At 56.1% G+C, this 15,233-nt stretch overlaps 1 protein-coding gene across 1 annotated transcript in view; it reads left to right on the plus strand.

Annotated features, from left to right (window-relative positions):
* The first annotated feature begins 3,414 nt into the window (after positions 1 to 3,414).
* The window catches only part of FRMD5 (FERM domain containing 5), a 75,302-nt gene continuing 63,483 nt past the window's right edge, over positions 3,415 to 15,233 (plus strand). The window contains exon 1 of the mRNA XM_051796934.1: positions 3,415 to 3,566. Coding sequence (XP_051652894.1) covers positions 3,465 to 3,566 — 102 coding nt within the window. The 5' untranslated portion in view covers positions 3,415 to 3,464. The remainder of the gene's footprint in view (positions 3,567 to 15,233) is intronic.

Raw genomic sequence — 15,233 nt, forward strand, 5'->3', positions numbered from 1 at the left:
AGCCATCCTTTCCCACTGTGGCTGAACAGAGGTGTCCAGCTGGACCCTCTGAGCCAGGCACTTGCACCCCCAGGCTCTGCTCCAGCTTTACCTGAGCAACAGCCAGGTATTGTTCTCCACACCTCCCATGCACCTGCATCTGCTCTCAAAGCTCCAGCCAGCTGTGGGTGATGAATTTTGATGGATGATAAATAAATAGGTTATGTAGATAACAGACAATGCATGGCATTTTCTATTGAAATAATAGAATCCCAGAACGCTTGGATGGTTTGGGTTGGAAGGGACCTTAAAGGTCATCTTGTTCCACCCCCTGCCATGGGCAGGGACACCTTCCACCAGCCCAGGGTGCTCCAAGCCCAAGTTCCAACCTGGCCTCGAACACTTTCAGGGATCCAGGGGCAGCCACAGCTTCTCTGGGCAACCTGTGCAACACTCTTAGTGAAATTTAACCTGCTGGAAAACACACACAGGGAAGAACTCACTTTGCATTTGGAAAGCTGCATTTTGAATTTTTTAACTCAAAACTGCAAGTGACAGAGAATCCAAATAGGGAGAATTTGTAGGATTTACTGTATTAATTATTAAAAAGGAAAGAAAAAGACATTGCTCATGAAAAGCACATTCTTGTCGATCAAAGCTGGGAAACAGAGAGTACTTTTATACAGTCATCTGCCAGCCTTTGATACGCTCAGTGGAAACCTTGTCAGGTATTTGGAGTATGGAGTGTGGAGCTGTCTGGCTTTGAGGACGTTCCCTGTTCCGAGGACGAAGGCAGCGAGGGGGATGAACTCAGCCAAGGGGCTCCTGTGCTGCTCAGCGAGGGGCTTTAGAAAAAAAAAAAACAAACCAGAAAGCCAGAACCTGAACAAAACTGTTCCCTTGGTGGAGCAGCAAAGTTGCAGCGGCACCATGGGCCGGGTGAGAGGCTCCAACACAGCCGGCTCTGAACGTGCTGCTTGCTGAGCCCTCACAGAGCCCTCCCTGAGCCCTCACAGAGCCCTCCCTGAGCCCTCACAGAGCCCTCACAGAGCCCTCCCTGAGCCCTCCCTGAGCCCTCCTTGAGCCCTCCCTGAGCCCTCAGCTGGCGCTGCCGCCGCTGCTCCGGCTGAAAGCAGCACCTGCCAAGGCCGAGAGCCCATTCTTCAGTAACAGCTCAGCTGGTTCAGAAGGAGAGCTCGGAGGCAGATGAACAATTTATGCAGAGTGGGATCCATGACAAAGTAGCAGCTCCTTTGGTGAATACAAGCATCTTTGTACAAGTGCCCAGATGGTTCAGGAGCGGGGCCGTGGCTGTGAAAAGCGCCGTTGTTGTTCCGGGCTCACATCACACCCCCTGACAACATGCCGGGCACAGCCCCTGCTCCCGGGAGCTGCAGGCTTCAGCCTCCAGACAGACATCCCACACAGGCCAAGTCCCTGGCTTTGCTGACATTTTTTCCTGCAGGATAATGTCCCCTCCAGGGTATTTCCCACTGTCCCTGTCCCACTGCTGCAGCACCACTGCCTGAAAGGCCGTGTTCCCACATGATTTGGACATTTGGATTAATTGGACTTGGACACTGAGATAACCAAGGCCAGCCTTCCTTGGCGGTCCCTCCACAGGACACGTCCAGCCCGACAGCCTGGCTGGGGTGGGGGGACAGGCTGGGAGACACGCAGCTCTTATCACCCATCATGGGACAACCCCTGAGCTGTAGGATCCCAAAGGATCCCAGCCCCACACACTGGGGTGTGGGCTCCCCACCTCAGGGACTGTGGGTCAGGGATATGAGAGCCTGGAGAGCACTGGCCTTGGAGCAGTTCTTCCCAGGGGAGCTGGAAAGAGGTGCAGAGAAAGATGCTGCCCTGCCGCCAGGAGAGGCCTGGAAGGGCTGGTGGGAAGAGAGCCTGTGCTACTTTGGGAAGGGCAAGGAAGACAGTTTTGTGAACCACCTTTCTGGCTGGGAAGGCAGGGAATGGGAAGGCTGGAGCAGAGAGAGTACAGGGAGCAGTTGGACAGCTGGATTCCATGGAGCCTGGTGCTCCTGGGGGGAGGACGGGAGCAGCACTGCAGCCTGGAAATGCATCTGGAGGGGATGAGGGTGAGTGTGCAGGCAAAGAGGAGCTGAGCCAGGTGATCTGCTGCAGAGGGAACAGGGCCTGTTCTGCGGTGGGATGGACTGGAGGCAGCTTAACATGGGTCCTTCCTTCCAACATGGCCTGCTTGATTTGGGTATTTGCCAGAGTGTGTGGAGCCGGGGTGGTGATGGGAGCAGCGCTGAACTCCTCGGTGGGGCCTCGGGGGGTGACTGTGGACAGTGTGACACCCAAGCAGGGAATGGGCAGGGCCAGAGGCAGAGACCTGCAGCAGAGCTGGCCAGATTCCCATCCCCCCTGGTCACTGCTGATGCTGCCACCAGTTATTTCACTTCCCCAGAGCAGCACCAGCTGTATCCGATAACACTGATGGCTCTTAGAGTCCATTTTGTCCGAGAACCAGGGATTTAAAAGTTTCCTTCCATAGCAAATGAACGCGAAGGGAGAAGCTCATGCCCTGGAGGCTGCCTTGCCACTTGGGCTGGTGCTCAGCTCTGCTCTCAGGGCCACAGCAGCTGCTGCCCCTCCACGGCAGTACCAGCCTAGTGATGGGGTTGGGCTCCAGCGAGAGAGCTGGGCACAGCTTGGTGCTTTGGCAGTGACCTGCGGGCCTGATGGGTTGTGCCTGGTCACCTGCTGTCCTTGGAGTCACAGAGTCCCCGGTGCAGCCCCTCACCTCTCTGATCTGGGGGTCTGGGGCGCCAATACCCCCGGCCACGTGTCTGACCTGCTCGACATCGCTCACAAGGCTCAGTGTCACCACGGTGCATAAGCTGAGGGATGCTCCCACGACCCGGGGGCTGCCCCCCGCCCTGCCCCGCTGCCCTCCGATGTGGGGGAGTCCCTCGGTGGTCGCCGGGCTGCGGGGAGCGGGCGGGAGGTGCGGAGATCTCAGCGGAGCCCCGCAGCGCCGGGTGCCCCGGTGCCCCCTGCCCCCGCCGCCCCCCCGATCGTGCACGGCCGCGCCCCCGGCCCCCCCCCCCGCCGCCCTCCGCGCCCGCGGAGCCCCCGGACCCCTCCCGCGCGGGGCTCCCGGCGGAGGCGGCGGGGCCGCGCCGCCCGTGCCGCATTGGTTTGCGGCGGAGCCCGTCACCGCCGCCGCGCCGAGATTGGCCCCCGCAGCCGGCGCCGGGCGCCCCCCGGGCCCTGCCTCCTCCCCGCCCGCCGAGCGCCGCGGCCCGGGCACCGGGCACCGGGCACGGGCACGGGCACCGCGCTCCGCTCCGCCCCGCCCGCAGCGGGGGCAGGGCCGGGCCGAGCCGGGCGGGGGGCGCGCCCGCCGCACCTCCCGCACCGCCCCGCGCCGCCCCGCACCGCCCCGGCAGCGGGATGTGAGCGGAGGCTCCGCCGGCAGCGCCCGCCGCCCGCGCCCGCCGCGCCCCGGGAAGATGCTGAGCAGGTGGATGAGTGGCAGCAGCAGGAACCTGGACCGCGAGTACAACTGCACCGTGCGGCTGCTGGACGACAGCGAGTACACCTGCACCATCCAGGTCAGGCTCCGCGGCACCGGCACCGCGCCCGCGCTGCCCCCGCAGCCGCCGCGCTGCCGCCCGGTGCTGCCCCGCGCCGCCAACAAAGGCGGCCCCCCCGCTCCCGCCGCCCCCCGGCTCTCGGGAGGCGACCGGAGCCGCGGCTGCCGGCGGCGGGGAGCCCCGGGGCTGAGCCCCCCGCCCGCGGAGCCCCCGGCGCGGGGGGTGCGGGGATGGCGCGGAGAGCCGCCCGCCTGCCCCCGGCGCGGTGCTGCCCGCGGCTCCCGGAGCCGGAGCGGGGCGGGGGCAGCCGGTACGGCCGTCCCGGGGCCGGGGGAGCCGCGGCCGTGCCCCGCGGAGCCGCCGGTGCGAACCCTCCGCGGCGGGCGCGGGGGCTGCGCGCAGCGCGGGGAGGACGTGGGTGCGAAGTGAAGTACGGGGGATGCTGAGGGCGGGGATGGACGGGGCATGCTGCGGGGCAGGCACCGACCCTCCCGGCCCCGCCGCAGCCCGGTGCCTGCTGTGCCCCCCTCGTGAGCGGCCGGCTCTGCCCTGATGAGCGCTCGGGTTTTGTAATCGTCCGGAGCGGCGGGCACGGGGCATCCGCCGCGCCCCCGTGCCGGGAGGGACCGCGAGCAGGACCAGGACGCGGGGTCGGGGCCGTCGCTCCCCTCCCGGTGTCCCCTCGCTGCTGGGGCTGCGCGGGGCATCGCTCAGCGCGCAGATGTCGTGGGATGTCGTATTGCTGAAAACTAGGGAAAGGCGCTCCCCGGCTCCGCTGGAACTAGTCCGGTACCGAGACCGCGTGACCGGGGCTTGAGACGAGCATCCCTGGTTCTGGCTGCTCCTGTGCTCCGTTCCTACAATCAGCATCATCCCTGCAAGGGAGCTCACGACGAGCTGTGCGGAGCCGCACGCGCAGGGGTTGCGCTGGAGGCGGCTGGCCTCAGCCCAGCCCGGGGGCGATGGAAAATTCGGGGCAGAGTTTTGAGTAAAGGTGACTCAACACGTCAGTAGCAACAGCTCCCACCGCCCAGCTTGGGGGACCCCCAGCTCCTCCTGTCTTGTGATGCCAAGGAGGGGGGAACATCCTTCCATTTAGCGTGCTTTAGGTGATAATGCCAAAGAACGGTTGCCGAGGGTGCTGCAGGCTATGGAAGGCACCGTCATTTTGGCTTAAAGAGTCTAAAATCGATAAATAGGATGGTTTGTGCAAATACCACTGAAGAACGGTGGAAATGCTGCCGGTCCCCCCTCACCTCCCCCACCAGGGTTGTAAAGTGTGACCCAGTAAACAGCTCTAACGGCAGCCCAGTTTGTTTTGCATAAGCCAAATTAATTCGTCTCTCAGAGGTTGTTTTTAATACAAATTAAATGGAAAACTAGTTTGGGAGAGAAAGTGTGGGCAGAACAGTTCAGAAAAATCTGGATTTTCTGCCCTTAAGATAATTTAACAAGGTGTCGTCATTTTGCATGGTTTTTTTTTAAAAAAGAGAAAATACTACTTGATCCCATATTCCAGTTGATATTTTATGGGTAGCATAGTAAACAGGGAATCCTGGTATTTAGCATGCATGACCTGAGGGATGCAGAATTTGCTCCCGCTACCCTCACAAGCAAGGTTACCCCGCTTAAATATTTGTTCTCTCTTGCTTTCACGCTGCCTTATAAGCCAAGTATTTATAGTCCATGCGAAATTAGGGAGAACATAGCAGGAATGTGTAATGTCTCACAAGTGAGGGAGCCGTCACCGCGCAGGCTGCGAGCGCTGAATGAGTTTTGAAGGTCATTCCTTCACGAGCGCAGAGATTTCGCGTCTTGCCGAGATCCACGGTGTCTCCTCACCCGGGCTGGTTCTGCGCCTCTCGCCTCTAATTTATGTCTTTCTATTTTTGCTGAAATCTGGAGGAACCGGCCGAAGCACGAGCCGTGGTTTTCACACGCAGTGCTGTGGCTGCCGGCGCACGGCTGGGGAGCGGAGCTGCCGCCGGCAACTTTGCTCCGGGGGGTTTTGCTGCTGTGCCCGGGTGTTCGTGCCACTCGCCCCGGCAGCGGGGGCATGTGGATGGGCTTTGTACCCTCCCTGAAGCGTGGCCCTTCTGACGTGTCATTTGGCTTCAAGGCTGGGCAGAAGGAAGCAGCACTCAGAGGCAGAGCTGATTTTGAGAGGGTTTATTTACATTTTGGATAATGGCACTGGTTAAACCTGTCACAACATTAACCTCTGGCTGTGCTTGCTGAAGGTGTGTGAGTAGGGGTTTGGTGCTGCTGGTTAATACCTGAGCATTCTGCTTCTATGTAAAGCCTTTTTCATTTGATTAGCCAGGGTTTACTTAGCTAATATTCCCATGTTGAACCAGCAATTTGTTGTCTGAGCTGGGATGAATCCTTCCTCTTTTTTCCCTAATTTTCGCTCCCAAACAGCCCATCCAAGCAGGTGGAGGAGGCTGGAGGGCCCATCCCTGGCTTCCCCCAGATGCTGTTTGGGGGACAGATCTGCTGGGCAGAGGGATGAGGTGCAGTGGGTCAGGGCAGCTGAGTCGGCTGCTCCATGAACGGTTTTGTTGTTGGGGTCTTTTTGTGCATTCCAGCAGTTTGCTGGTTTGGGGATGATGCTGTTCCAGTATCTGTGTCCACTGGATCCTGGGGTCAGTCCATGTCTGCGAGTGAGCAGGGCTGTGGGGCTCAACCACTTGCTGGGACTCGGGGACTCACAGCAGCTGCCTGAACATGAAGATGTTGGGCTTACTTGACTGGGAAAAGCTGATGTTTAACAGTATTAGAGGCCATGGAGGCACCTTTTAAGGTAGTAAAGGTGGTGGTTTGCAGTGTGGGGTCCATCAGGTGAGAGAAGCAGCAGTGCCCATTTCTGCTCTGTCCCTTGGTGCTGTGCCGACTGCTGGGGACCCCACTGGTGGGTGGCACTGCCCCGAGACGTGTCCCCAGGGAGCAGTGGGGCTGAAGAGAGGGGTAGCCATTCCTGAAGGGGTTTTGCACATCTCCATGGTGAGGGGCTGGCCTGGCTGTATATTTAATTTATGTTTCACCCCTCATGCTCTGTGTCTCCAAGAGGAACGCGGAGCAGTTCGCCGGAGAGGCTCCTCACAGCACCGTCAGACAAAACAGGCTCTGAAACCCCAAGCCATGCCCTTGTGCTGTGGTTTGCTGTGAGTGAGCTGCTTGTCTGAGGAAATGTTTTAAATTCTTCACTGTGGTGTCAGTGGTGGCATAAGAGGCTCAAAATAATTAATGATTTGCCATTGCTCGACGCATCAAACATTTTCCTGAAAAGACAGTGGCATTTTGTTTCAAACCCCAGTAGTGCTACAGGAACCTGGAGACGTGAGAAAATAAAGGTACAGTTTCTTAGATGCAGAATGTAAGAACTTTCTTGTGTGAGATTGGGAAGAAATGAAAACGAGCTCCTGGCTGCGCTCTGAGACAAACCCCCTGTTTCCCACATGGACACAAAGTTCTTCAGGAGCCCTGACAGGATCATTAATATCAGGCAGCAGCACGAAGGGGAACCTGGGGGTTTGCGGCACTGGCTCCAGTGAAGGTTATTTGTTCATTATCTTTTTATCTTCTGAGAGTTTCCAATTGCTTTTCCCGGGAAGTAGGTTAGGAGACCGCTGCTTCTGCAGGGGCGGCTGCGCTCTGCAGCCCCAGCACAGGTGATGTGTGCTGTGAGCTCCCTGCTCCCCACAGTGCCACAAATCAGCTGAGCTGTGCTGGCTGGCTGTCCCAGAGCCTCCCCTTCTCTCCAGGGCCGGAGCCCGGCTGCGGGGACAGGGGCTGGGGCCAGACCTGTTGTCAGAAATGGGGTGTTGGGTGGGCCTGTGGGTCCCAGCTGTGGGTCTGCCTGAGGATTGGGCGCTCTGACCATCCCCTGCTCTCGTGGGCTGGCACTGGGAGAGTCTGGCAGAGCCCCAGGGCAGCACCAGCACACCCTGGCAGTGGGGAGAGCCCCTCACGAGGCTCTGGGGCTGCAGTGGGTGCAGGGTCACCCCCTCACGAGGCTCTGGGGCTGCAGTGGGTGCAGGGTCACCCCCTCACGAGGCTCTGGGGCTGCAGTGGGTGCAGGGTCACCCCCTCACGAGGCTCTGGGGCTGCAGTGGGTGCAGGGTCACCCCCTCCCAGCCCGCGGGTCCCAGGGGTGCTGATGGCGTTCCCGCAGCTTTGCTGTCGGCTATTGAAAGTTGTGGGTTTATTTATAGCTTTGGACATGTCTTTGCAGCAGAAAGCCATCGCTCTGGCTCAGCTGTGTCTCTGTGAGCTGTGCTGGCAGGGCAGCTCCTTCGCTCCCGGCTCCAGCATTTCCGTACGCGCGGTTGGTGGGCTTGGACAGAAACTGCCTGAAATGCACAATAAGTTTGAAGGCAAAATAGCAGCCAAAGCAGAGCACTTAATCTTCTTTTCCTCCTAAATTTATGTCTACGTATATAATTTTAAATGCAAAGGATAGAGAAGGCAGCTAAGGAAAACATCCACTGAAAACTGGGGCTATAATCAGTCACATTTCAATGGGAGGCAAAACCCTAAGTTGTTTTGGAAACCTGTGGAAAATACTTCTAGTGCTGCTCTTTCTTCACCAGCCAAAATGTCTGTTTTCTGTTCACTTTTCATACCTGTTTTACAGCATTACCTGCTGTGAACCCGCCGGCTATTCCCCCCTCAGGAGCCAATTTCCTGACAGAACTACTTTGCTTATCAGTTTCCTGTGGAAGATGCTGAAGACAAATATAGGTACAACTATAGAGACAGATACAGACAGAGATATCCACACAGCAGTGCACACACACACAGTGATGCCGTTGTAGACAGACATGTACAACAGCACCAGGAAAGAAGGAATTTGCTGCTTCTGTCATGTAAGAATTAGGTAATGCACAGCATGAGGCTTTTTTAGAGGTGTCTGGGGAATACTGAAAGTGCCGTGAGCAGCCCACTTATTTTTAATTTTTGAGTCACTCTCTGGGAGCCCCGAGGGATCATGGGCATGGGGATGACATCAGTGGGCACGTGCTGGCAATGCCAGGACTCACACGATGCTTCAGTTTGCCCCATACAGGACCAGGGGCACCAAAAGCCCCTGTGATCCCTCTCTGACCTGGCACATCTGTTTTGTCACTGAAACCTCACAGCTGGCTTCTCCTGGGAGCCGTGTACGAAGTGGATAAGGACTGTGTGGGGAGCAAGACCCTCCCTGAGGTGCCATCAGTGGTGGTGGGCAGGTCCTGCTGGAGATGCCCTGTGGCTCCGAGCAAACCCTCTGGAGTCACCACGCTCCCCTTTCCGGAGGCAGAGGCAGAGTGGCACTGCTGTCACCTGTGAGAAAGGACATGTGTTGCTGGGGAAGGCTGGGAACAAGCAGAGTTTGCCATGAGAGAAGTGCTGTGGTTATTTGGCCCGTCGAGAACAGGGGTCAGGCCCTGGCTGTGGCAGAGCTCTGAACGCTGCCTTTGCCATCGGCCACTTGTTTGTGGTCAGAAAACCCAATTATTGTTTGCTTACAGCAAGCTTTGGAGTTGCTTCTGCAAATAAGAAGGTTTCAGGTAAAATTCCTTTCTTTGAAATGTTTCCAGGGTAAATTATCCCAGCGGTGAGGGAACAATTTCCTATTGATTATCTGGAATTGCTGCGAGGCCGACGTGTCCATAGCGAGTGTCTGCACAGACTGTGGCTCTCAAGGCACAAAGGGGATGGGAGCAGGTTCTGATGGGTGCAGTGACACTGTGGGTAATGTGTGTGTGAACGTGGGCTGGAGTACGCTGTGCCAGGGCTAGGGAGGTGATTGGAAAGGATCATTAAATCATAGAATCATGGAATGGTTTGGGTTGGAAGGACCTTAAAGCTCACCTTGTTCCACCCCCTGCCATGGGCAGGGACACCTTCTAGTTGACCAGGTTGCTCAAAGGATGGGGTTAAATCCCCTCCTCTGGCAGGATTTGCATTTGCTTATTTTTGGTTGTTCCTACCAACCTATTAGAAGGTTCAGAACTCAGGAAACTATATCCAGATTTGTGGATTTTCCCCTTGTATCTCTCCCGGCATTAAAGCCACTGTGTGACTTCATTACTCTCTAAAATCTACTCAAATTTTTTGTGGCACCCTCACCATGCCAAGAGATGTTTTCCTTGTGCCCCAGCCAATGCCAGCAGAGCTCTGCCAGCTGCTGTCTGAGCCCAGGAGAAAGGCAAACCCTCCGTCCTCTGTCCCCACAGGAAGGAATCCACACTTGAAACATTTTTGGAGCTGCCACATAAGCACAACTCCACCTTAACCAGGACAGGTTCTGTGCCCGGGGAGCTGCTGGGAGGATGGAGCAGCAGGAGCCCCGTGGCTGCCAGAGCTTTTTTGCTTGGTGAGGAAGAGGAGCGTGAAGGGCAGCAGGGCAGGGCACGCGAGCTGGCTCCGTGTGGGAACATGTTCAGTGGGACTCACAGACATGAAAGCTTTTTGTTGTTGTGCTGGGATGAGTGGTTGGAATGGCAGAGAGAAGGTCCCCAGTGCTGCGTGTCACCGCCAGCTCCTGAGCTGTGCTCCTGGCAGTGTATGAAACACTGATGCTTCTAGAGAATAAAAATAAAAAACTAGGATGAAATGAAATGTCATAAAACGTGTGGCCCCAGCAGGGTGTTTGCCTGTGTGGTTTGTGTCGGGGTGCCAGAGGTGCTGGTGCAAAAGCACAGTGAGGGGCACTGGCAGGAGATGCACTGGCTCTTTGGAGATCAGCTCCTTCCTCTCCAGAAAAGAAAGCCTTTGGAAGTGTGTTTCCTTCCAGAGGGCAGGGATGGATATTGGGATGGGATTTTGGGAAGAAATCCTTGGTGAGGCCACAGGTTGCCCAGTGAAGCTGTGGCTGCCCCTGGATCCCTGGAAGTGTTCCAGGCCAGGTTGGATGGGGTTTGGAGCAGCCTGGGCTAGTGGAAGGTGTCCCTGCCCGTGGCAGGGGGTGGGACTGGATGTGCTTTAAGATGCCTTCCAACCCAAACCATTCTGAGATTCGATAATTCTATCTTCAAAAACTGCCTGCTTCTGAGAGTCTCAGGTTTTTCCAGGAAGGGCCAGGGCAGGGGGCAGGTGTGTCAATGTGCTGAAGGGCCAGGGCAGGGGGCAGGTGTGTCAATGTGCTGAAGGGCCAGGGCAGGGGGCAGGTGTGTCAATGTGCTTCAGGTGCTGGCAGAGAAAAACTCTTCCTTTTTCTAAGCAAAACCAGGATTTCTCTAACTGCAGAGGGCGATCCAGTGGGATCCCAGGGAGCAGCTGGGTGCTTTGTTCCTCCTGTGTTATTGTTTTAAAGCCGCAGACCCTGCTCTGCCCTTGATTACACTTTGGCCATTCCTGTCCGAGCACATCCCCTTCACCGGTGCCGTCGTCTCCGTCCACGGGAGTGACTTGGCAGCTGAAATTTCGTGAGGAATTCAGTTAATTCTGCACACACAGAATGCAAGATGCTGTCGTGCTTCCTCTGGCTTGTTATGTGTGAGGGCCACGGGGGTAAAATCCAGGAAAATCTGATTTTCCTCAGCGAAGTCAGCGGCTGTCGCTGCAGATCCCGTCAGAGCCACGCTCCCACCACAGCGGGGCTGCCTTTATGTAACCACTGGGGAGGGCAGAGCTGTGCTTCAAGCCACAGGATCAACTTTGTGCTTCCACTAGAGATGATCCCAGTTCTCTTTATGGAAACCAGGGGGGGGTTATTTTCCCAAATTGTCCAGTCTCTGGTCCTGGCTGGGAAGGTTGATGCAAGTGGAAACTGCTCCTCTGTGGATGAGGGAACAGACTGAAAACCTGCCTGGTTCTGTCAGATGTACTTTGTGCTGGGGAAATGGAAAGGTTGGGAATTCCCTCCTGGAGAGGCAAGGGCACTGCAGGGCTCTGGGCCATGGGCTGGCTCTGATTTTGTCACAACAATTTGAACAGACTTTCTTTGGCTGTTGGGGCGGGAGCCTCCGGACAGTTGCGGTCCTGTGGGAGCTGAGTGAACACTGAGTCCCATTTTCCTTCCCTGGGAGAGCCAGTTCTCTGCACTGAGCAGCTCATTGGAAATTCAAGGTTCACATGTATTTTAATCTTTCCAATCTGGCAGTAAAGAACACCAGCCCTGGGCTCCTGAGCAGGGATAAAGCCTGTGGATGGCTCGGGATGCTGCAGGAGGAGTGAATCAAGGGGGTCAGTCCCTGCCAGGTACCTGCCTCTCACCAGACAGACAAGGTGCTTTTTTGAATGACAATTAACAGCAGCTTCCATGGCCAGTGAGGCCTCAGCTCATTAATATGGGACGTCAGGATGTGATCAGTGCTGCAGCCGGAAATAGAATATTTTGGCTGCATAATGTCTGTTACTGAAGACTTTAATTATAGTGGCATATCTGTCATATTGATGAGGGGCTTCTATTTTTCAGAGGGTTTGTAGTGGTTTTTTCAGATCGTGTTGGCTTTTACCCTGGCACACAGGATGGGATCCCGAGGGAAATGTCCATCCAGCTGCCATCCAGCTGGGTTTTCTTCTTTAATAAAAAAAGACAAAAATTGAGTCAGCCATTCTGGAGCTGGAGAGAGGCTTTAGGAATATATAGATCAGGCAGTTTGTAGGAACTGCAACAACCCCTTATACATTTAGCTCATGGAATGGACAGTATATTGGGACCAAGGAAAAAAGCTGGAATCCAATAGAGTTATGTTTGAAAAACAGATAATAAACGTGCTGAGCAGGTATTTTTCATGAATCAATTTAGTTCTCATTAGGCTTGCACTATATAGTTTGCTGACTAATATTTCTGGCTTGCAAGTAAGAACGGCTCTCTAAAGGAAATATGGAATGAGAACAGAGTGTTTTTGGGACCTGAAAACCTGGAGCTCCTGGGGCCATTGGAAAAGAAGAGATGTGAAGGCAACAGAAACACAGGAGCAGAGGGGAGGGCTGGGGTTGGAGTGACAGTGGGGCAGGGACAGGGCAATGGAGGTGTGATGGATATTGGGAGCGTCCCTCACTGTGCCAGTCCATCCTCCATCTGTACAGGGATTCTGTGACCCCTGTGCCACAGGGACTGCATCTGAATCAAGCCTCAGCTCATCCAGGATAACTCTCTTGGACTGAGGAGGTCCCACCAAAATTTCAGCATTCCTGGGCTCTTCCTCAATATTAAGGTTCTTCTTCTCATCCTGAATCTTCTCATCCCAGACTTGCCCCCCTTCTGACCCTTGTCAATGCTGTCCTTCCTTTCTCCCTCACAGCATTTATTCCCTGAGTGTTCACAAGTTGGCATCATTCCCATTTGCAGGCTGATATAAACCCCCAAACCTGCAGGGAATGATTCCCCAGCCTGTCACCACTTTTGGGGAGCGACTCCTTGAGCCCACTGATGGGGCTGTAACTGCCTGTGACTTCTGCTTGGTGACAGATTTCTTCATCTGAGTTTTGGGACGAAGCCAAGGGTCCTCAGGGCCATTTGGGGGGTTAGGGGAGCTGGCAGCTGCCTCTGCCCTGCTGTGCTTGCAGGCAGGAGCAGGAGCTTGCACATCCCCTGCGTGGTGCTCTGCTCCTCGCTGGGTACCGTGTCCCTCAGCCTGACACCCGGGGCTTGTTCTGGACATGAATAAGGTGCTAATACCAAATGAATCCAATGTAGTGAGCCATAAATAATGCTGACAGGGATTCTTCCCTGCCCTGTGGGATGCTTCCCACTGCCACATGGGCCCCTGGGCAAAGTCCTCTGGAACTAAATAAATCCACAAGTAACGGGCTGGGAGGAGAGCGATGGGGCTGAGGCTTTCCCAGTGCCAGCGAGCGAGGGCGATCCTGTTTCCAGAGGGCTTTGTAATTAGCACGTGGAATTTTGTTCAGGATGTCACTGAGTGTAATGGGGAGCTGAGGCGTTTTTGGCTGATTGGGTTTGGAGGTTCCGTGGGCGGTGTGTAATTCCCAGCCCTGCCGGGCTCCTCCCGAGACACACACGTGTTCTTGGGACACGGTTAATCCCCGTGTTTTTGGGACACGGTTAATCCCCGTGCCCATGGGCCGGTGCTGATGGGCCCTGTCACTCCTGCCCGTGTCCTGGGGCTGCTGGGGGTTCACCACAGAGGGGCAGCTTCCCCAGGCACGGAGGAGCTGATCCTGAGCTGGAATGATGGGCTGTTCTTTGAACCAGTCCTCTTAACACGAGACTTCCCATTCCCTCTCTTTGTTTGCCTGCATGTTCCTCACCCCTGTGGGGAAGTGCCACCTCCAGCGGGCACGGCCGGGGCTGGGCAGTGGCTGGGCAGTGGCTCGGGGGTTGTGGTGCCTGCAGGACACACGGGAGGGTCGGGAGGTGGGCTGAGCTGGGTGTTGTTTTCCACCCCGTGCAGTCTCCACAAGATGTGGATAAGAGTAAAAAGCCACCCGGGATGGCTCCAGTGTTGGCTTCTGCTCGGGACTTGGGGCCATAAATCATCCTGGAAGGAGTGACTGTGTGCTGACCCCTGCACACTGCCTGCCTGGTTCAGCTCGCTTTGTTCCACGGATTTCTATGGAGAGAGAGGAAAAGTCAATGTTGGGTGCAGCTGGAAGGGCTGGGATTGCCATGGGAACAGAGGAACAGGGCTGATGGCAGGCAGGGGACACTACCACCACCCAGGAGATGCCCTTGTGCCCACTGCCCTGCTGCTGCATCAGAGACATCAGATGGAGCTTCACATCCAGCCCCTGGAAGTGATAACAAGGAGCCATAACCCGCTGGTGTCAGTCCAGGTCCAGCTTTGTCCCAACCATGGGGCTCTGGGGACTCCTCCAAGGGCTCTCCAGGTCAGTGCCACCGAGGCAGTTTAGAGCTGTGTGTTTATTTATTCCAAAAGTAAGCGCCAAGGGGGTTATTTATTTATGTACTGTCAGTTTTGCTTTTGCCTGTTTCGTTTGTTATTGTAACACAAGCTGGATCCTTCTCCACGTGTCTAAAGGAGGCTGGAGCTCCTCTGCAATGGAGACAGGCTGGGAGAGACCTCAGAGCCCCTTCCAGTGCTTAAAGGGGCTCCAAGAGAGCTTAAGAGGGACTTTGGACAAGAGTCTGGACTGACAGGACAAGGGGAAATGACTTCCCACTGCCAGAGGGCAGGGTTAGATGGGATAGTAGGAAGGAAGGGTAGGGAGGCCCTGGCACAGGTTGCCCAGAGAAGCTGTGGCTGCCCCATCCCTGGAAGTGTCCAAGGCCAGGTTGGACGGGGCTTGGAGCGACCTGGGCTAGTGGGAGGTGTCCCTGCCCATGGCAGGGGAGGGATGGGATGAGATTTCAGGTTCTTCCCAACACAAACCATTCCATGATTCCACGATCTGTGGCAGCTTCCTGGGCAGACTGGTGCTGGTCCAGACCATGCTGGTGGTGTTGGTGTGTCGGTGTTGCTGAAGGAGCATTCCCATTCCTGCTGTTTTCTCAGTGTCCAGGCAAAGGAAATACGGGGCTGTTTGGCTGCCACACTCTTCCAAGTGAGCAGCCTGGCATGAAACAGCCCTCACACAGGGCACGGGGAGGGGCAGTGCTCTGGAACGTTTCTTATAGGTGTGCTGGGGAAGAAACATCCTCTGATAAACTACAGAAGCCAGAAGGGACTCTTCTGAATGCACTTGATTCTTGTGTAAGTGCTGCAATTATCCTGGTCTTTGTTTGGAGTGTCAGTGAGCACGGGATATGCTGCTCTGGCCTTTAGCATC

Source organism: Manacus candei, unplaced genomic scaffold, assembly GCF_025592945.1.
Source record: "Manacus candei isolate 608988 ecotype Guabito, Panama unplaced genomic scaffold, ASM2559294v1 h1tg000046l, whole genome shotgun sequence".
Taxonomy (NCBI): Eukaryota; Metazoa; Chordata; class Aves; order Passeriformes; family Pipridae; genus Manacus; species Manacus candei.